The 22,752-nt window shown below is 44.7% G+C and overlaps 1 protein-coding gene across 17 annotated transcripts in view; it reads right to left on the bottom strand.

Moving 5' to 3' along the window:
• RGS6 (regulator of G protein signaling 6) overlaps positions 1–22,752 on the bottom strand; it is a 626,146-nt gene that overhangs the window by 98,013 nt on the left and 505,381 nt on the right. For all 17 annotated transcript variants that reach the window (XR_012415918.1, XR_006699606.3, XR_010588539.2 and 14 more), the window contains exons 4-7: positions 14,944–14,994; positions 11,135–11,241; positions 9,837–9,888; positions 3,371–3,435 (exon numbers count right to left, since the gene is read on the bottom strand). Coding sequence is in view for 14 of the 17 variants with exons in the window: in XM_045396654.3 (XP_045252589.2) it covers positions 3,371–3,435; positions 9,837–9,888; positions 11,135–11,241; positions 14,944–14,994 (275 nt within the window). In the remaining 3 variants the exon portion in view is untranslated. The remainder of the gene's footprint in view (positions 1–3,370; positions 3,436–9,836; positions 9,889–11,134; positions 11,242–14,943; positions 14,995–22,752) is intronic.

Here is a 22,752-nt window from a genome sequence, read left to right as displayed (position 1 = left end):
TTGGAGAGTACCACACATGAGCTCACAGTTATTACCTAGGCTTGGCGCACAAGTAGTTCTAAAAAACTGTCTTTTTGACTCTTCCACTGCTCACAGGAAGCAAAATTGGTAGTGCCTCAATGTCAATCAACTGTGACACAGTCGTAGTATAGAATTCTAGGCAGCCATTAAACACAGTAATGTAGATTATAGTTACTGACATGGTAAGGACCCTGAGATACCTACAGTATAATGACTGGGGAAAGAGAAGCAGCTGCCACAATAATGTTTATGGTATGATTCTAATATAGTTTTGTAAAGAAAAAAATGTATGCATAGAAAAAACTTAGGTGGGGGGAAGTCACGGGTTATATTCTCTCCTTTCTTTGCTGTTTGAATTTTTGTTTTTATAAAAAGAATATGTAATCAGAAAATTTATAAAAAATTATTGCATTCTGGGAGCAAAATGTTTTGGTTTTGAATCATTTTTGTGCAGAACTTCAACCTGAGAGCACATCTCAATGCCATATTCCTTGTTTTTTTTTTTTTTGAGACGGAGTCTTGCTCTGTTGCCCAGGCTGCAGTGCAGTGGCGTGATCTTGGCTCACAACCTCCGCCTCCCAGGTTCAAGGGATTCTCCTGCCTCAGCCTCCTGAGTAGCTGGGATTACAGGCGTGTGCCGCCACACCTGGCTAATTTTTTGTATTTTTAGTAGAGATGGGTTTCAGCATGTTAGCCAGGATGGTCTCGATCTCCTGACCTCGTGATCTGCCCACCTTGGGGATTATAGGCATGAGCCACCACACCTGGCCTCAATGCCATATTCTTTACAAATACCACAGCAGAACATTAAGGGACAAGATAAGAGAAATTGAATCAAATACAGCAGGAGTTGATGCTGTCTGATTTCTGTATGGGACCTGTCTCTAAAACATTGAAAATATGGGGAAGAGACACATGGGAGGGAGGGGCCCCAGGCTTCTACAGTCTGGGCCTTTCCTCGAGGTTGTGTTAAGGAAGTAACGTCATCATGTCAAAGCTACTTGCACTGGGTGCACAAAGAGTACAACAGCAGTCTTTTGAAGGAGGGTGATGTGACTGCTGGACATTGGGGCAGACAGGGGCACAACCAGGCTCCCAGCGTGTCCAGAGCCACAGAACAAACAGGCCAAGGTTTATCTGGGGAGATTATAATGTTCCAGCATATGATCATCTGATAATGCAAACTCTATCCAGGTCCTGAGGCTCTGGACAAACTGCTGCACTGCTTCTTCCTCTTCTGCCCCCTGCACCCCATTCACAGGTCCACAATGCCAGTGGGATCAAAGAGGTGAAGGGCCACGCACAGGTCCTGCTCCCCAATGGCATGTACATTCATACTTGGGCTGCAGAGAGGGGAGCGATGGCCCAGCTGGCTTGGTAGGCTTGGGAACATGAACCAAGGAGAGGTAAGGCCTGGCAGAGTGGGGCCTCACACTCATTTTGAAAGACTGAGGCAGTGAAAGCAGGAGGGGTTTTGGAGGTGGGTGGGTCTGAAGATGCTGTTAATGCTAGACTATGCAGGGAAGGATTCTCTGCTGCCCTTAATGTTGCCCCTCCTCCCACAGCTGCTGTCCCTTTAGTCATTCATGGCTCAGCAGCACATCCTTCGGAAGACGTACAGGGAGAGGGAAGTAGAAGGTACAAGAAAGTTCAGGCAATTTCTCCCATTCTCTGTGACCTACATAAAGTTCAGTTTTGGGGGAAAATTTTGCAACCAAAAGTTTAAAAAAAATGTAAATGATCTATGAGTTTTCAAGTGCTTTGGTTTCTGGGCTCTGTCAAATGGGAATGGACCCAAGTTTGATGGTGGGGCCTCTAATTTTTGCAAGAAGTCCCATCTTATGAAGGATGATAGAGGGGGAAGGTAAGAAAGCTGGGAAGTAGATACCTCATGTGACATATATCTTGTCTTACTTTCTCAATTGAATTTTACCCTTAGATTCTGCCTCTGTTACTAAGGAGAGGGGAGTGGGTATAAAGATGCAATTTAAAATTTTGATTTAAAATATTATTATGTAGTAAATTTGACTTTTTTCCTTCTGTACAATTATCTAAACTTTAACACATGTATAGATTCATACAACCACCACCACAATCAGGATACAGAACAGTTCCATCACCTTCCAAAAATCCCCTACCCCATCCATAAGCCCTAGCAATCGTTGATCTGCTTTTCATCATGATAGTTTTATCTTTTCAAGAATGTCCAACAAATGGAATGGCTGGCTTGAGATTGGTTTCTTTCACCCAACATAATGTTCTTGGTACTCATTCAACTGGTTGTGTGTATCAATAGTTCATTCTTTTTTACTGCAGAGTAGTATTCTATTGTATGGATGTACCACAGTTAGCTTAACCATTCAATTGTTAAAGTGCATTTGGGTTGTTTTCAGTTTTTGGTTATCATAGATTAAGCTTGTGTGAACATTAGTTTATAGGTGTTTGTGTGAACATGAGTTCTGATTTCTCTAGGGTATGTATATAGAAGTGGGATTACTTGGTTATATGGTAAGTGTTGTTCAACTTTATAAGAAGCTGCCAAACAATTTTCTAGAGTGGTTGTACCATTGCTATCTCCTTAGCAATGCAGGAGAGTTACAGTTGTTCAACATCCTCACCATCACTTGGTATCATCAGTATTTTTTATTTTGGCCATTCTAATAGGTATATAATGGTATCTCACCATGGATTTAATCTGCATTTCCTAAATGGCTAATAATATTGAACATCTTTTAATGGGCTTATTTATCATCCTTGTGTCCTCTTCGGTAAAATATCTGTTAAGTCATTTGCCTTTTTTTTTTTTTTTTTTTTTTTTTGAGACGGAGTCTCGCTCTGTCGCCCAGGCTGGAGTGCAGTGGCCGGATCTCAGCTCACTGCAAGCTCCGCCTCCCGGGTTCGGGCCATTCTCCTGTCTCAGCCTCCTGAGTAGCTGGGACTACAGGCGCCCGCCACCTCGCCCGGCTAGTTTTTTTTTGTATTTTTTAGTAGAGACGGGGTTTCACCGTGTTAGCCAGGATGGTCTCGATCTCCTGACCTAGTGATCCGCCCGTCTCGGCCTCCCAAAGTGCTGGGATTACAGGCTTGAGCCACCGTGCCCGGCCGTCATTTGCCTATTTTTAAGTTGAGCTGCTTATTTTTTTATTGTTGAATTTTAAGAGTTATTTATGTAAAAATACAATCTTATTGTGATGGTCAGAGGAGGTGAGAACAAAGGAGGAGAAATAGATCCTTCCTTTCCACTGTCTGAAAGGGATGAAAGCGGGACAGAAGAAAAAAAATAAGCTTAGATGGAGCTACAGATATGATTTTACTCTCTTCTCATATCCTGGAAAATAATCATACTTACTGCTTCGTAATCTGCCAGTTCCAGCCTCGCTTTATTCTGCATTGTCCTCTTACAGAGATAGATGGCTAAGGGAAGAAAAGAAATGACAACATGTACAAAACCAGCGGCACAATGGAATTATAAGCGCATCCATCCATCTGTCCATCCATTCACCCATTCATCCATCCATCCAGCCAGCCATCCCTCCCGCCCACCCTTGCTGTGTGCCCAGCACTGTCCTGGGAAAAATATGTTTTCTAAGTGGACATCATGACCCCTGACCTCTAGAAATCTTTTTGTAGTCATGATCAGATGAAGACTCCTCCATATTCCAATCCTGACAACTCCCCTTCTTCCTCCTTACTCTGCTTCACCCTGAACATCCTTCACTTGGAGTGATATTTCACAAACATGACCACATTACTCCTGTGCCTATAAGCTTTGCCTTGAATCCTCAATGGCCTCAGAAATAAGGCTGGGTTCATTAGGGTGGCAAATATGGTTCTTTATGATCCGCTCACTGCTTATCTCGTCAACTTCTTCTCCCTCATGCAGGCACTGGGAGGCCACCAAACTCTTTTAGATTCATTCCTTTGTATATGCGTCCTTTTTGTGGAAGGTCTTTCTCTCTTCTCTCCTTCCCTCTGTCTATCTGGCAACCTCCTACTAATCTTTGAAGACCCAGGTTGGTGTTTCAGATAGCATCTACACATCCTCGACCATGGAACTAAATTCCATTGCACTGAAATCCTGTATTTACTAGACTGTCCCCTGCTCTAGGCTGAAGTCTCTTTAAAGGCAGAGGCTATGTCCTGCTCAGCTTTCATCCCTGTCCCTAGCACCAGAGCCTGTCTTGCCAGGTACAGTAAAAAGGCTATGGAAAGGGAAGACAATTTAGGTCTCTCAACCCAGGCTAAGGAAAGGTTTTTGGCCCGTGGTTTCCCTGTTTCGTCCTCAAACGTGGCCTTCATCATCACTTCTCCCTACCTTTCCTTCTTCAATGTCTTCCTCCTTCTCCAGAGCCAAGTGGAACAATCCAGGGAAACCAGTAGATGAATGGCATAAATAAATGAACAACAGAATGATCAAGAGGGAGTGCCAGAGAGAACCTGTGATCATTTTGTTGTTGGACAACAAGATCTCTTTACTAAGAGATCTCTAGTCAACTCTTTGCTGGATCAATCTACTTCTTTCATTTGTTCTGAAAAATTTACTGATACCTATGACATTTTGGAGCCTGGAAGCTGGCAGCCTACCCTCTGGCATGCCCACACTTCTGGCAAATTGTATGCTCATAAGAGTCAGTTGTGGTTGTTCCCAAATCTGCTTATGTCAGGCACATCTGTTATTTTAATCACACAAGTTCACTAAATATTACATGTGTCAATGAAACTAATGTGCAAAGAGAGAGAGTGTTGCTTCTATGAAAACTCAGTTGAATGATCTGGAACAATTTAATGAAGGAGAGTCAGCTAAGACAGTCGCTGGTGAATTTGATACAGGTGAGATAACTGGAAAAAGGAAGAAAAATAATAAAAATCTAGGAGGGGCCAATGTACAAAAGACTACAAAAATGTCTTTACATTCTTGATGCACTTTAAAGACACCAAAACAGTGTAGTTTATTTTGAGTGTGGTTGATTTAAGAAACTAAAATCATTCAGCTCATAATCAAAGAGGACACTGTGGTCCTACCTCACAAGGCTGTCAGATGAGTGTTCCTTTGTATATCTTACCCTTCCATGAGGTGCTTTAAGGTGTACATATGTCATTTTAAAAATTATTTTCTACTTACCAACTTTTCCAATGAACGAAGCAGCTATAGTGCTTCACTGGGTCTGATAAAGGGGTGTCTGATCTATCACAAAGTACCTCCTTCAGTCTCTTGGAGTCCTGGCAGAATTAGGGACAACCTCAGGCAGGAAGCTTGACATGTCACCAGCCCCACTGGGCCAGGTCTTGATTACCTTTGAGCAGTGCAGGTCACTGGAGGTGGCAGCTGCTTTGACAATGCTGCCCTGGACAGTATTTTGCATTTGCCGAATGTAAAACTCAGAAAAGGCTAACCCGGATTTGACTATGGGTTTTATGCAGGCAGAGTCATCCCAAGAAATGTCCAAAGGGGACAGCTGGGTCAAAATGGGGCAGGGGGGTTGTGAAGTGAGGTATTATACATGGAATGCAGAGCTGGGGTCACTCCTGATGGCCATGAGTCACAGGGTCACACGCTACTAGCTAATGTCCCTGTGCCTAAAGTCACACAAGAAATCTTTTCACCACAACAAGGAAGGTGGGATGTGGCTGTTCTTGGCACAGAACTCCCTGGGGCTTGTCTGCATCCCAGAGTGCCTTCACCAGGGCTTGCTCTAACTTCCAACCAACTCTAGTGACTACTGGTGACAACAGTCAGCCCTACAAGAGGGCATCTGGAGGAACTGTCTTAAGCTCAGATACTGGTTTCTCTTGGATATTTAATTTCTTACCAAAAAATTTATATTTCCTTGTCCTTACATCTGGCATTGCACCCTTACCTATATCTCATATCTCACTTAGACAAATCCACTGCCATCTCAAGTTCACCATGTGTCACCAAACAAAAGTGGAACATATTTAAAAATTGTATAAAGGGAACAGATTCATGCATTATATGTGCTATTGAATTTCTTTAAAAAAATTGAGCTTATCGAATTTCAATGTACTGAAGAAACTGACCCCTTTCTGTACTTTCTGCCTTTACTAGCAACATCATTATGTACCTCAATCTCCTAAACTAGGGAACCTATAACTCACTTATTTCTCTATTTTCTTCATACTCTCTGATGACTTTTTAGAATTACAGCATTTTAGCACTGGAGGTAACCTTGGCAATCATGAAGTACAGGCCCCTTATTTACAGATGGGGAAACTAGAGGCCCAGAGAAGTGAAGTGATGGACTCAAGGGCTAGTTAGTGATGGAGATGGAATTAGAATTGAGGCCCAGTGCAGAGTTTTCTCTATGATATTCACCAATCCATTTACTCAGTCACTCATTCAAAAATGTACTGAGTGTCTCCTATGGGCCAAGTATTGTTTTAGGTGCTGGAAAAATCACCATTGTAGCAGCTACTGCTTCCATTGAGCCCATTGAATATCAGGGACTATTTGACTAAGTCACAGCCCTTACTTCATCCTCCACAGTCTACTTGCTTGATCCCCCACAGTCCCCTTGCTTGATCCCCCACAGTACAATGGTGATTTTTCAATCTTCGACATAGAATTTGACAGAGTGGGGACCAGTAAATGGTTGTCGATTGAATGAAAGTGTCCGGTACTTCATCAGTCTAAATCATACTATATTGAATTCTTAGCTTCAGTTTCACATGCTTCCTGGTGAGAGGGTCACCATTGTAGCAGCTTGATCCCCCACAGTCCCCTTGCTTGATCCCCCACACTCCACTCACTTGATCCCCCACAGTCCACTCGCTTGATCCCCCACAGTCCACTCGCTTGATCCCCCACAGTCCCCTTGCTTGATCCCCCACAGTCTACTCGCTTGATCCCCACAGTCCACTCGCTTGATCCCCCACAGTCCGCTTGCTTGATCCCCCACAGTCCGCTTGCTTGATCCCCCACAGTCCGCTTGCTTGATCCCCCACAGTCCGCTTGCTTGATCGCCCACAGTCCGCTTACTTAATCCTCATAACAAATCTACGAGGTGGGTTCTGTTATTACCCCCATCTTATAGATGAACCAATTTCTTCCCAAGTTGGGAAAAAACTTGGGAAAGTGTGTTCATTGTTGGGGACCCACAATAGCTTCCCCAAACTGCTGACTCCATTCTAAACGTCTCTCCTTGACCGCCAGGGCCTTTTTATAAACCCACCCCTCCCAAGCTATTCAGGCTTCTCAATCATTCATCACATAAAACCTCTGAATACTCAAGCCAGATCCTCACCATGCCTTTCTTCCCTGCATCATGCTGCCTCTCCCAGCCTGGGATGCTTGCAGGGAAAGGCTGTGGCTTATTCAAATCTCCGACATAGAATTTGACAGAGTGGGGACCAGTAAATATTTGTCGATTGAATGAAAGTGTCCGGTACTTCATCAGTCTGAATCATACTATATTGAATTCTTAGCTTCAGTTTCACATGCTTCCTGGTGAGAGGTTCACCTCAGTCATAATAACATCAACCAGCATCCCAGTGGCAATAATACTAACCTCACCCCAGTAGTGATACCAACCACCACCCCGTATTAACTCAGAGAACCTTACATGTGTTTCATTTAATCCTAACAAAACAACACTAGGAGACAAGTGCTGTTACTACTTTAATCTTAACATGAGGTCTCTGAGGCACAGAGAGGTTAAGTCATTTGCCAAGATCACCCAGCTAGTGGAACTGGTTGATCCTGGGGGCTCACTGTGCTGGATTCTCTCTTGGTAAATACATCCTGATTTTGTAACTAAACTGCTTTGGAAACCCTGGGGAGTACTGGTTTTTCTTTGTTTTGGAGACAGGGTCTTCCTCTGTCACCCAGGCTGGAGTGCAGTGGCACAATCATGGCTCACTGCAGCCTTGAATTCCTGGGTTCAAGTGATCCTCCCATCTCAGCCTCCCGAGTCCCTGGGATTACAGGTATGTACCACCATGCCTGGCCCCTGGTGAACACTTCTGCATCCTGAACCTTGATTTCTCCCTCTGATTTGCCATAATTGAGGCACAGGAATTTAAAATAATTTTTCTTTAGTGAGAGCCTGAAACAAACTGTCATTTCTCTCCCTGTTCATGATGCACAATTAAAATTATGAAATGAAGAACACCTGTAGACACAGGGCGCTGATGCCCTTTAGTACTCAGCATAAGATGGCCTAAGCTTTGTGGAAGAAAATATTTTAATCTTACTTGGGTCCAGGTATCTGGTCTGACCATCCTCCCACCCTCTCCACTGCCTGGAAAAATAGTGGTTTTCACATTTACAAGGGCACACGTTGCTGCATGGAACTGAGCTATAATTACTCAAATTCCAAGTTGGGCTTTCATGAGCAGTCTTTTCAGCCTCAGAAGCACTAGTTTCATGAGCAGTCAAATGCAGCTCTCGCTTGCAGCCGGAAGCCTTCCTGGATCCACTTATCACATTGGTCAGGGTGCAGCACAGTGTCAGAGGGCCCACGGTGGCCTGTGGATAGCCAAGCAGACAGCCCCAGGGCCTGCCCTTCTGCATGACTGATGTCCTCCACACTTGGCCATGGAACAACTCCAGCCTTAGTAGGTAACAGCTCACTGGTATTTCATCCTCAGGTTGGCTCCCTGTTGTCAGTTTCCTCTTGCTTGAACATGTGACTCCAAGGTTGTATCTTAACCCAGTGGTCTCCCAGACAGGCTCCCCTGATCACCACCTAGCTGCACATCTCCCTCCCGCTCATCACAGCTGCATCTGCCTTCCTGTCTTAAACAATTCTGCAAAGAAGCTGCAGGACTCATTGAGTGTCCCAGTCCCCAGGAGAGCCACAGACCAGACTGCCACAGCAGCTGAGTCAGCAGCAATGATGCATGCAAAGGGGCAGTGCTGCTGCTACAACCTTCAGGCATGTCACGTACAGGACCGTGAAAGAAGCATGGGTTTTGGAGCCACTCAGATCTGAGTTTGAGTTCTGCTCCCTCTAGTGAGTGTCTGTTGATCACCTTCAATAAAGAACCAGAACTGTCAGTGGATATTTACTGAGCACTAACTCTGCCTCAGACATGGGCTATGCACTGGAGATATGAGAATGCACAAGCTGGACCAGCCTCTGCCCTTGAGGCTTACAATCAAGGGAGCATTCAGACAATGTGGTAGTGTGAGGGGGTGGCCTCTCTGGGCCTCAGGTTCTTTCTCTTAAGCACAGTGATAATATAACTTCTGCAGAGAACTGGCATATAGGAATATTAAATAATCTCCATTGAGAGTATGTGGCAGAAGAAGTCTTGTAGATCCCCGTCTGGAGAGAGAGAACTCCCAGCTTCACTCACTCTTTATTTTCCTAGTCCAGGATGACTTCTGTATACCTGTCTCTGGTCTCTCTCCTTTTTCTACATTGCAACTATCAAGAACACCAAAAGGTTCTTAGTAAGTTTTGACAAGTCTGTGAGAACAGAAAGGGCCAGGAAGAGGTAGCCCCTTGATCCAGCCCTCCCTGAAGCCCTATCCCTGGAAAGAACAATTAAAAGTCACCATCCCATAGTGTTGCTGTGGATCCTGGTTCTCCATGGCCCCAAGATGAACATACTGACCACCCTTGATAAGATTTTTCTTCCCTCTCCTGCTTCCCCTCCAAGGACTACACCTTTCAGTGAGCTGGGCCTTCCTCTGTTATGTGGAATAGAAAATTTGTTATAAAGCAACAATATGAGAAAGCACTAAGCAGAAAGGACCCTCCTGCCCATGTACCACAGTTGCCCACACCAAGCATTTGTCTTCTGCACACCCAGAAGTGACACACAGTGTGGGCTGTGGCTTCAGTTCTCACCATAGTCAGTGTTTTCAGGTTCCCAGCAGTTCGAAGGCCAGAAGTACGGAGCCTGCAAAGGAGCATGGGTGTCAGGGCTCATAGGTGTGCCATGCCTGCACTTCCCTCCCACATCCAGGGAGGACCCTCCCTGATGGCAGGCTCTCCCCCAACTCCTTCTTGCTGATGCTTCCCCACAATGCTCTCCTCTTCTCTAATGCAGCTGAAGTGAGTCAACATTTTAATCTAGGCATTGACAAATAAAATGTAAGGTAAGCAAAACAAATGCAAAAATGAGAAGTTTTGTTTACAGGGAAATATATTCTTATCCTGAGACAATAGAGGTCTAAGTACAAAAGTCAGGCTGGCACTACTTACTGGGCACCTAAGCCCATGTTCCTTTTCTCCCTTTAACCTAGTCTGAAGAACTCTTCTCCCAAACCCTTTGGTTAGACCTTCACTCAACCCCGTATCCTCTGCCCTCATTACCTCTAGGGAAGGATCTGGGAGAAGGAATGTAAAATGGGTGGGGAGGGTGATTAGGTAGCAAATAGAAACTTCACTCCGGAGAAGGCAGCATGAGACAGTAGAAAGATCAAGGTCTGTGCTATCAGGCTCACTTAGGTTCAAATTAAGGGTGCTCCTGGATTTACTAAATGACACTTTAATTCTGTGAGCACTTCAGTTTTCTTATCTGTAAAATGGGTGATATTTACCCCCTAAAGTGTGCTTTTCAGAATAAATGAGGAAATCTGTACAAAGTGTCTACGATGGTCTGAATGTCTGCATCCCCCTCAAATTCACATGTCGAAATCCTAATCCCCAAGGTGATGGTACTGGGAGGTGGGGCCTTTGAAGCCCTCACAGATGAGATTAGTGCCCTTATAAAAGAGGCCTGATATAAGCTCCAGGTCCTGTCTGCCCTGTGGGGATGCAGCTAGAAGGTACCTTCTATGAGCCAGACAGCAGGCCCTCACCAGACACCAAATCTGCCGGCACCTTGGTCTTGGACTTGCCAACCTCCAGAACCATGAGTAGTAAAATATTTTTGTTTATAAGATACCCAGTTTATGGTATTTTGTTGTAGCAGCCCAAAGGGACTAAGGCCCAGGGCATGGTAGGCTCTCAATGACAGCCTTTTACTATTCTCTAAGTGGGTCACCCAATGGTCCAGACGAAAGTTCTCTTGGCTTTCCCAGTGCTGATGAGGAGTGAGGGTTACTCCCTCAAATATCTCTAGGTTTCTTTGTAGTTCTAAGCTGAGATCAGATGATGTTGAGAAGAAAAGGTTCTTCAGGAGGAGGAGCTAGCAGGCTTACCTGGAAACGATAAAAGGTACCATCATCCTTCATGGTGAGAACATGGTCCGAGATTGGAAAGATGTAGCCCTGGGCAGCGATAAGGCTTCCCAAGTGTATTGCTTCAACTGTAAGAACAGTGCATGTAGAGAGAAGGAATTAGGAAGCAGGTTATTTGGCTGAAAATTAAGCTGGGAGATCAGAAGTCAACTGTCATCACCCCCAGATGACTGTGTTGATGACATGATTACCCTTGCTCAGTGTGGGGGTGAGGAGGGGAGATGCCAATGGCTGGAAAGGGCCACTGTGTGTCTGGGACTTGTGTGAATCCCACCTCCGAGAGTCTGACATTGCTTCACCTCTCTCCACCCTGACCTTCAGAAGAAAGTCTGGCTTCAGGGTCAAGGGCATAAATTCTGGCATAGATGAACCTGTATTTAACCAAGTGAGATATTTCACTTGAAGTTATTAGCAGTGTCTGGTACAGGTCAAATACTCCATAAGTGCTGGCAGCTCTGATTCATATCAGTTTCATCATCCCCAGCAGTAAGAATGCAGCCTCACTACCCATAGAGACATAGGACTCCCACAGTCCCATCAGGGATGAGAGGGGTGTTACCCTTCTCTTATGGACAGAGAGGAAAACCTCACTTCCTTTGAAAATTAGAGGAGGGACACTGTGTGGGCAGTGACAGAGAGAGGCCAACCTGATAGAAATACTTATATTTTTGCCACAATCAATCTGTTCCTTTGTTCCTTTAGCACCAGCCATAAATAGATGCACATAGAAAGTTGAGAATATAGGTTGGGCATGGTAGCTCAGGCCTGTAATCCCAGCACTCTGGGAAGCCGAGGTAGGCGGATTGCTTGAGCTCAGGAGTTTGAGAACAGCCTGAGCAACATAGCAAGACCCTGTCTCAATTAAGAAATTTTTTAAAAAAAGGTTAAGAATTTAGATTTATCCTGAGCAGAGCTAAGAAAAAATAACAAACCTCAATGCTTCTACCACAAAAAGTAATCTTTCACAAATCCAAAAGTAGTGTTACAGGTTAAGACTAATTTTTGGACATGGAAATTGTTAATGTGCTCAGGGAGTCTCTAGCAATTATTAATTTCATGAGCTCTGACTTTTTAAAGTAGTTTGTTTTGGCTTTACTTGCAAATTTTTCAAGAAGTTGAATACAATGCAATGTTTTGCTTATTAAGAACCACCTATTCTCCTTTGAAAGAAACATACATGTAACTGGTGGAATTAGAATGAATGGAGTTTTATTTTACTTACTTAGTGATGACAAATTTGCTATTATTATTATTTTTTTTTTCAGAGACAGGTCTCACTCTGTCACCAAGGCTGGAGTGCAGTGGCACGATCACAGCTCATCGCAGCCTTGAACTCCTGGGTTCAAGTGATACTTCTGCCCCAGCCTCCCAGGTAGCTGGAACCACAGGCACATGCCACCACATCTGTCTAATGTCTTTTATTTTTACATTTTTTTGTAGAGGTAGGGTCTTGCCATCTTTCTCAGGCTGGTCTTGAACTCCTGGGCTCAAGGAATCCTCCCAGCTCAGCCTCCCAAAGAGCTGGGATTACAGGCATGAGCTACCATGTCTGGCCAGTTTGCTTTTTAAAGTCTATAAGCTTCAAGAACCATGAGTCCAGCTAGAACAGAAGTTTCATCATCAGCAGCTGCTCCTTCCCCATAGGAGAAAGAACAAAATCCTGTAGGAAGGTGACTTTCATGCCACCAGTCTTGGAGCTAAGACTCTACCTTCATTCTCTGAGCAAAAATGTTTTTGCTTAGACATTGGCAATGGGGCCAGGTGCGGTGTCTCACACCTGTAATCCAAGCACTTTGGGAGGCCAAAGCAGAAGAATTGTTTGAGGTCAGGAGTTCAAGACCAGCCTGGATAACACAGTGAGATCCCCATCTCTACAAAAAATAAAACAAAAAATTAGCCGGGTGTGATGGTACGAGCCTGTAGTCCCAGCTACTCGGGAGACTGAGCTGGAAGATAGCCAGGGAGGTCAAGGCTGCAGTGAGCTATGCTCATGCCACTGCACTCTAGCCTGGGTGACAGAGTGAGACCCTGCCTCAAAAAACAAAAAATAACCACAGGAAACTGGCTGATGGGAAGAAGAAATGAGAGAGGGGCAGACGCTGGATCTGGCTGTTTCCCAAGGCCTTGGTTTGCCTCATCTCCCCGCTTCTATTCCCAGTTGACAAATTGTTCTTAGCTCTGCTCCTCCTCAGCCACTTCTCAGAAGCCCAAACAGGCCCCAATACCATAGTGTCTTCCCAAGGGCATCAGAGTATAACAGATTTTCATAGAAATAACTCTCATCATTCAGGATCCTTCACAGAAGCTTCTCACGCCAGGGCTGGAGGATTCCTGAAGCTCATTCTCACATACTGCTAGCCAATTTAGGATTCTCATTATAGTAATAATAAAATATATGTCAGGAACACAATGATTATTTTAGGAGGCAAAGAAGCCAGTGCTCTTGGAAGAGAAAAGGCGGCCATGAGGAAATACATTCCTTAGTTTAGCATTATAATCACAGGAAATACTGACTTTAAATACATGTAACTAAACAGGTAGATGCTGATCCAGTCCAGGCTTTCCAGAGGACTCAGAGGTCCAGGCTGCATCAGGGACAACATATAGGGAGTTGCTTTGGGTTCTATCCCTTACATAGGGTTAGCATTTATAGTTTTTCCCCCGTGAATCAAGAACTTGACTACAGTTAAGAATTTTCGCTAGTTGTGAGCGTAGCCACTAATGAAGCGGGTGAAAAGACTCAGGTCACTTCTATGAATGATCTGCTTTTCTGGCACTTAGAGTTCTAACAACTGTATATAATTAAACTGCATAGAAACTGTATTGTTTTGCAGTCAACAGTAGATTAGACATGTTGGGTTAAAACACAGGAGTGCCAAGCTGACACACTGATTCCCGCAGGAAATCACAGCTGAAGGTCACAGATCCAGAATGGGTACTTGAAAAAAATCTTCAAAAAGCATTGTGGTTCGGGGCCATTTAATTTGGGGCAGATAAGTTTAATCACACCAATGTCCATTAAGAACATCAGAGTGTATTAGTGGATCTTTATAAATGTGACCTTCAGGCATCAAGAATACTCACTTAATCAGGGCGAAGGAGTATGTAATAAATTCAGAAAAGTATTAACTAATAGCACAGGGGAATAAGCTTTACTTATCTTGAATTTTAATTTTTCTGGAACACCCCCCCCCCATTTCCTAATTACGCTGTGAAAATAAATTTTACTGCCTATTTTCTGGTGGGAGGACAGATTTGGAAATTGTTTTATTGGCCAGGGTTTTGTTGTCGTTTTCCTGGTAAGGACTTCCTAATTGAAATGCACAATTAAAGTTGAAAAAAACATCATTCCTTCACTTCTTGCAGAAGCAGAAAACAGAGGGAGTCTTAGCAAATAATTAAACATCTTAATTGTGGATCAGGCAATCTAATTTTAAGAGCTGGCTCTAGAAGGCTGTTCAGTGACAGTGCTACAACTTATCTTTAATTGCTGCAGCTAACGAGAATTCAACTCATTTCACACACATTATTGTACTGGGCTCTTTGGCATTCTAAATAGTTGCTCATTTCCTCAAGGCGTGATTTAAATTTACAGACAAATATTCAGGAGAAAATAAATTAATTTTATTTGTAAATAGAGCGATTCCACATCTTGGAACTCACATTTACAAGACCAGCTCTCAGGAGGGTGGGAGAATCTAGTCTGGAACTTGGTTATGGGATGTTTACTGATACCAGGGGAGAGAAGGGCAGGGTCAAAGGTCAAGTACCTGGGTCCTCAATGGAAAGGTTCTTCATGAGCCACTGCACAACGTCAGTACCTGCAACGACAAAGCAGTTTCAGCTGAAGACCTCCTGGGTGTTTAACACGGTGGCAGAAGAAACATGTTTACCTAAGAGAATCCTAATTCCAATCAGTCCACACTGTAGAGCAGGATAATATGGACACTTTTTGTTGTCCTAAACCAACCCTTTCCATTCTTCAGTACACTTCCATAGTTACAATTCCATTCTCGTCCAAAAAACACTCACTTCTGATGATGCAGGATGAGCTTATATTCACATTTCTAGGCAGTGTCTATAGAGGACTTCCCGAGACATGCTAGGTGAAGCTTTATCATGCCTGGCCCCCAGACCATTTCTGGAAGAAGGCGGCCTCTTCAGCTCCCTGCCGTCAATTACAAGGGCTGACCGACACAGGTGACCTCATAGGTTCTTGCAAAACTCTCATCTCTTTTGGCACAGGCCTATCCTGAATGAATGTGCCCCTGCATTTGTGGCAGAAACGTCTGTGTATTCACCAAGACCTCTTTCCTCTCCTCACTGTGCCATAGCTAGATTACATTTCCAGACTTCCCCGCACTTAGATATGGACTGAGTTCTACCCATAGAATGTGGGTAGAAACGGCATATGCCACTTCCAGACCTGGACCATAAAAACTCCTACGTGGCTCTCCATAGCTCTGGCCCTTTCAATCCCATCTGCTGGCTGGATGTGAAGACCTGGGGGAACGCAGAGCCACAGTAGGGAGGGAGCAATGGTTCCAGCCATGGACATTATGCCCATGTGGGGCTCTGACTTGATGAGGAATAAACTTTGTTGTGTTCAGCCCCTGAAATGTGGGACTTAGCTATTTTGGTAACTAGTATTACCTTAATGAATATAAATCTTAACAGTCTGAAGTAACTTTTAAAGCTTGTCTACTCCAACCCTAGCCAATACACAAGTCCCATTCACAACACCCTGGACAAGAGATGCTGTAACCTGTGTTTAGAATGCCTAGTACCTGGGAAATCACAAACTTCCCCCTACCCAGCCTGACCCAGTTAAATCAGCCTTGATTTATCTGAAAAGAAACTTGCCCCTCTCTGACTTCCTCCCTTTGGCCTCAGTTTTGCCCTTTGATGATAGAAACACAAACCCCAACCTAACCACTCTGTGCGACAGCCCTTCAGCTATTCGGACAGTCCTGCAGCATACCAGCGACGTCCTCCCTCCAAGTGCAACAGGCCCGGTCCCTCAGCTGCTTCCTTGCATGGCCTGGACTGGAGTTCCTCACCATATGTTCCCAATCCTCTGAATATGTTCTCTTCTGTCTGCCTCTCTTTGAAAATATGACCCACAAACGATGTTCTGAGAGCAGCACTGCGTACATGGGAGTAGAGGAGTCCAGTTTTCTGGAAGGTTCTGAATTTCTGGTCAACCTACCTTTGCCACCCAAAGATCTCATTTTAAACCAGTGCAGACCATTGAAGGTGTGACGTTGTCACCTCTGAATTGTTTGATGGAACACAGCCTGCAAGGGAAGACATTTCTAGACATCAGAGTCCTACCGTGGGTCTGAGGCTTTGGTGCGAGGGAGGGGATGTGCCAAGGACTCTCCTGGGCTGGATTCCTGGCTGAAGGCCTGGGGATCCAGCCGAGGGGCTTCATGAGGATTGCCCTCTTCCCAGAAAGCAGATTTCTTAGATGTGTGACTGGTGGCCAGAAGTGGGACTGGAACGGGACAGGGAGCCTAGACATTTTGTTTCTCTCTGGGTCCATGGCAGGTGAAGTAACCCTGCACAGTGGGACCCCCAGGGCCATCCTGGTCCTCCTGTGTGCCCCAGTTCCACCGACACAGCCTTGCAATTTTGCAGTTTCCCTGCATCAACCTCAAAGGCAGCACTTCTAGGCTTCTCCTCACTCTTACTGCTCCTGGACGGCATCTGTGAGTTAAACTTTAGATCAAAAACATTCCTATTCATTTGTATTTAGAGAGAATGAATAGGCATGTGTACATGTGCCTGTGTGTCCCTTTCCTCCAAATTCTACAAGTTCAACATTTGTCCCAGGAAATGAAGAACAAAGCAGAAATCAAATAAGAACTGTAGCCCCAAGCTGGGGGTAGGAGAGAGATTCTAACCTGTTTTTTCCTCAAAAGAAAAATAGTTCTGGCTGGGTGCAGTGGCTCATGCCTGTAATCCCAGCACTTTGGGAGACCGAGGCAGGCAGATCACAGGGTCAGGAGTTCGAGACCATCCTGGCCAATATGGTGAAACCCCGTCTCTACTAAAATACAGAAAATTAGCCAGGCGTAGTGCCATGTGCCTGTAGTCCCAGCTTCTTGGGAGGCTCAGGCAGGGGAATTGCTTGTACAGGGGAGGAGGAGGTTGCAGTGAGACGAGATCATGCCTCTGCACTCCAGCCTGGCCACAGAGTGAGACTCCGTCTCAAAAAAGAAAAAAAAAAGTTCTTTTTAGTGGGTTGCCTAGAAACTGCGAGGTTTCCTGCATTAGCCGAGCTCTCCCCCAGGCCTGCGGATTATCTTTCTGCTGAGCTTGCCGAACCATTATTTATCACCTGCCAAGATTGATTACTCACCCTGGGACAATGACAGCCCTTCCTTTCCCCTGTTAATTACTGTCATCATTAATATCCATGTCACTAATTAGTATTCATTCACATTGAAACTCCTTCCTTGCTATCATATCCGCTCCCCCCACCACCCCAATCCCCGGCTCAGCACCATTGTCTGGGTTTCTACCCCCTTTTGGCTTCCTGTGCTCAGTCTTTGGCCTAATTGTTCTCCCCGGTCCACCAGGCCCTGGTTTGCATTGACAGAGCTAAAGGATCACATTTAAGCACTTTTGTTTCTAAAGAAGGGAAAATCACAAAAACCCATTTCCTTTTTCCCTAGCTCCGTGGAGACCACCGAGTGGAGTTTCTTTTCCCTGGTTCAGCCACCAGGACAGCTGCTATCTCATCTGGGGGCTGATGCAACAGTCCTCAGGCCCAGGCAAGGGCTGAGAGGCTGTCCCGGCTGCCTGGGACACTGCACTCCATCTGCAGTGGCATCCACTCTGCCACATGGCAGTGCTTGCTAGGCTTCATCTCAGCACAAGTGGCAACACCTAGAGACGGGGGACACGCTCACTCTCAAGGGCGTTGGATATTTCAGGCTTCCTTGGACCAACCCAGGAGCGGCCAAGCCTCCAGCCTGTGGCAGGGAGTAAACCATTGTGTGTTCACCCCCAGGAACAAGTGAGAAAGGGAAATCTGTCATAATGTTGCATCCTTTAAAACATTTAGTGATTACGCTGTAGCATCTGACAAGAGTAGTCCAAACATCCAAATCCCCAGCACGAGAAAGCATTTCCATTCTTCGTTTTTCACTTTCCTTTCTTGCCTCTTTCCTTCCTTCCCACTAACCCACAATCACCCTTTCCTTCCTGTTCTAAAGAGAATCTGAAGCAGATTCCTTTTCTGTTCTGTCTAAAATTAATTGTTGCCTTGTTACCATGATCGGTTTCTGGATCTTATCTTAGTCAAGCCGCTTTGCCAAGGACGTAAAGTCAATAAAACAACATAACAAATGCTATGTTGAAACAACATAACAAATGCAGGACGGCCACCCTTTATTCCTACAGATCCTAAAACACGGTCTGGAAGCTTTCTTTCTGAGGCTGATTTATCAATATATATTCCAGGGATATCCACGAAATACACCAGAGGGCACCCAAAACACCTCTCCATTGCATGCATATTTTATTAGTATATTTAAGGATGTATTTATGATATGCAGTTATGGGTTATGTTTCTATATGTGTTATATGTATTTCAATTATGTCTTCTATATTTAAAATCATGTTTATTAGATGACTGGGACCAAACCAAAAGGCCTCTAATAGGCGATTGAATAAATACATTATGGCTCATTCATGCAATAAATATTTATTAAACAACTACAGTGGAAAAGCATCTTGAGAACAGGGTGTACTATAAAATATTTATGTTGTATTAATTATATATGTGTAGATATCTATAAATAGGGAGAAGAAAAATTCTGGATATAGATTTAAATTGTTAACTTTAGGTTACTTTGGGGAGGGGGAGGCATCAAATAATGGGAAATTTCTATTCTTTACATGTCTGTATTATCTGTAGTTCATAGAACATTCATATAATACTTTTACACTAGAAAAATAATTTTATTTTAAAGAGCATAGAGAGAAGAAAGAGGTGGCCTCTGAGGCCAAAGTGGAGATGCTGTGGGTAACTCTGGACGGCCTCTGGCTATCCTCAAGCCCTGGTCATTTCCTGCTCTCTGGGGAAAGGGTCAGGAGACTCAAAGCTGTCTTTTTCCTGAGGGGTTAACAGTGGCTCAATCCTGAGGCTCAATAGTGTGCCTCCAATTGGCCACTCTCTGGCCATCTGCCACTCCTGGAGCCTCAGAGTGACCTTTATAGACTCTGACAGGGCTGTCCACCCAGAGTCTTGGCCTAAGGGTGACAACCTGCATCTCTCCTCTGTGTTTGTTAGCTTATTTACTCGGGGGACAGTAAGACATAGTGATCTTTTCCTGGTGCCTTTCCATGCTGAATTAACTCTATTGAGTAAGCTGGTAAGGGGTTTCTGTTTCTGGTTTCAGGCAGACACTCGTAAAATTCAAGGCTTTGTCTTCAGGTGTTTTAAGCTCCTCAAAAACTGTAGCATTTGACAGAGATACTTTCCTCCCATTAATGCATCAGAACCCCGGGAGATCCCAGTATGAAACACTCCTCCAATTCTTCCCAAAGCATTCTATCAATCCGAACCCAGATCAGATTATGCAAAGTTGATAAAAAGACTGGTTCCCATCACCTGCAAATTTCCAGTAACTTGAAACCTGGTGGATTATACAGTACATCATAGTACTGATAAATGAAGCAATTCATAAACTAATTATCAATCTTGACTGTTGGGGAAAGACACTTTCTTTTGAGTAAAACGTTTCTGGAGCCATATGAATGATCAGATGGTTCCTGCCATGAGTGAACTAGCCATACTCCTCAGTCAAGGTTATGACTCGGTCCATTGGATTTTCACATTCTTGCCAGGCCTCTGCTGGGCCTCTGGGTGGGGAGGGCAGCTTCAGGCCACCTTATCACACAGATGTCACACGCAGGCCAATGCTTATGAAGGGGGAGTGACATTTCCCGAGTGCCCATGGTGTACCAGGCCAGAACTGGGCACTTGACCCTGTTACCACATGCCATCTTGATAATAATTGTGTCCGATACAATAATTATTATATCCATTTTAAAGATTAGGCCCAGAGAGGCTCAAGACCACAGGCTACTATAGATTTAGAGCCAAGGTTGGAATCCAGGCAATTTCATGCCAAGTATTATTTCCACTATACCATTCTGTGTCTCTTAACTCTGAATAACTTTCCAAGTATTGTAAAGAAAAAACAATTAGAAAACTGATAATCTGTATGTATTCAGTTTTTTCCTGAAACAGAGGCATTTAGTGATAATAATAATTGGTATTATTAGCTATTGAACTAATAATTTATTGAGCACTTTCTATATTCCAGGCTTTGGAATAATCCTACTATACTAATCCTATGTTGTAAATAGCTTATTATTATCTCCATTTTGCAAATGAATGGAAGGATATTCTAAGTAGGGCAATCCTTACAGTCTTAGATCTTCTTTTTTTTCTTTTATGCCTTAGTTGAAAAAAAAATGCAACAATCAACTGGCAGAGAAAGCTTAACTAAGAGGAAATGTTACATTGGGTTTGGAAGGTGAGCACAATGAGTAGCTGGCAGTAAGACAGAAGGGAACACAGGTGGGAGAAACACAGTCATGAAAAGTTCAGTGTCATTTTCAAGTAGTATTATTTGGTCAATGGGCTTGAGTTTTTCCAAGGAAAAGTGTGGCAAATTTCACACTCACTTGCTTACCAAGCATAGGAAACAATAAGGTGTGGCATTTATAAAGTCAGACACACTTGAGAACAAATCATGGGGTATCACTTACAAACTGTGGGAACCTGGGCAGGTCCCTTACCCACCACCTGCCCTGATCTCCATTTCTTCATATGTCAGCTAGGGAGAAGTGCTGTCTAGTTAAGAATAAGACCAGGTGGCCAGGTGTGGTGGTTCATGCCTGTAATCCCAGCACTTTGGGAGGCTGAGGCGGGCGGATCATGAGGTCAGGAGATCGAGACCATCCTGGCTAACATGGTGAAACCCCGTCTCTACTAAATATACAAAAAATTAGCCAGGCGTGGTGGCGGGCGCCTGTAGTCCCAGCTACTCGGGAGGCTGAGACAGGAGAATGGCATGAATCTGGGAGGCGGAGTTTGCAGTGAGCTGAGATCACGCCACTGCACTCCAGACCGGGCGGGCAACAGAGCGAGACTCCGCCTCAAAAAAAAAAAAAAAAAAAAAAAAAGAATAAGGCCAGGTATACGAAACTCTCTTTACAATGCCTGTTTCATGGTTTTGCTGAAACAAGCTGGTTGTTAGCAAGTCATCTGCTGGCCCTGTGTGTTTATTCCCTCATGTGAAAAGAAGACAGTACGCTTTGGGAGGCCGAGGTGGGTGGATCACCTGAGGTCATGATTTTGAGACCAGCCTGGCTAACATGGTGAAACCCTAAATCTACTAAAAATACAAAAATTAGCTTGGTGTGGTGGCGGGCACGTGTAATCCCAGCTACTTGGGAGGCTGAGGCAGGGAGAATTGCTTCAACCCGGGAGGTGGAGGTTGCAGTGAGCCGAGATTGCGCTCCAGCCTGGGAAACAAGAGCGAAACTCCGTCTCAAAAATAAAGAAAAGAGGACAGTAATAATGGGACCCATCACCTTGACTGTGAGGGATAATGAACCCGTGCAGAGTGCCTGGCATGTCATAAGCATTAATATTAATACACATTGACTACTCATAGAGTCCATGTTCAGGGACCTCATACCAGCCAAGTGTCTAACCCAGTCATCTGCATGGTTGGGAGAGACAGCAGTAACTTGGAATCCTTGTGTTACTTACCAGCTTTTAAATTTTAGGCCTTAGAGAATCTCAAAATGTCTTCTGGTGCTTTTAGGCTGGGATCTTCCGATAGACAGCTAGCTGGACAGAAGGGGAAACGAGGAGGGCATTGTGGCTGGACAACTCTACTAGCCTGGTGAGGCCTCACTGAGAGACTGGGACCCCCGCCTGGCCGCTTTTCTGACCCTGATCCAGGATGCACATTTCCTGGAAGTGAGGGCAGAAAGCAAAACAGGTGCCCTCACCACACTGTAATTCAGTTGAAGGTAACGGAGTCAACATCTTTCTGGTTTGGGGCGCTCTGGTTGCATCCATCCCAACACCCTCTTCTTCTTCCCCCACCTCTCCTGCCTTGGGACCACCTTTCCCTTCCCAGAATGCAACAGTCTCCATCGCACCACAGGGCCTTTGCATCTGCTACTCCCTGGGCCTGTCATGCCTTCCCTTTCTCCTCCTATCTCTTCCTCTAGCTCAGGGGTCCTCAGCCTCCCAAAAGGCAATGGTCCCTGGCCTGTTAGGAACCAGGCCTCACAGCAGGAGGTGATGGCGGGTGAGCAAGTGAAGCTTCACCTGTATTTACAGCCCCTCCCCGTCACTCGCATTACTGCCCGAGCTCCACCTCCTGTCAGATCAGCAGTGACATTAGATTCTCACAGGAGCGTGCACCCTATTGTGAACTGTGCATGCAAGGTAGGTTGTGTGCTTCTTATGAGAATCTAATGCCTGATGATCCATTCCTGTCTCCTGTCACCCCCACATGGGACCGTCTAGTTACAGGAAA

Source organism: Macaca fascicularis, chromosome 7, assembly GCF_037993035.2.
Source record: "Macaca fascicularis isolate 582-1 chromosome 7, T2T-MFA8v1.1".
In the NCBI taxonomy this organism is placed as follows: Eukaryota; Metazoa; Chordata; class Mammalia; order Primates; family Cercopithecidae; genus Macaca; species Macaca fascicularis.
This window is presented reverse-complemented; position numbering and strand designations above follow the sequence as displayed.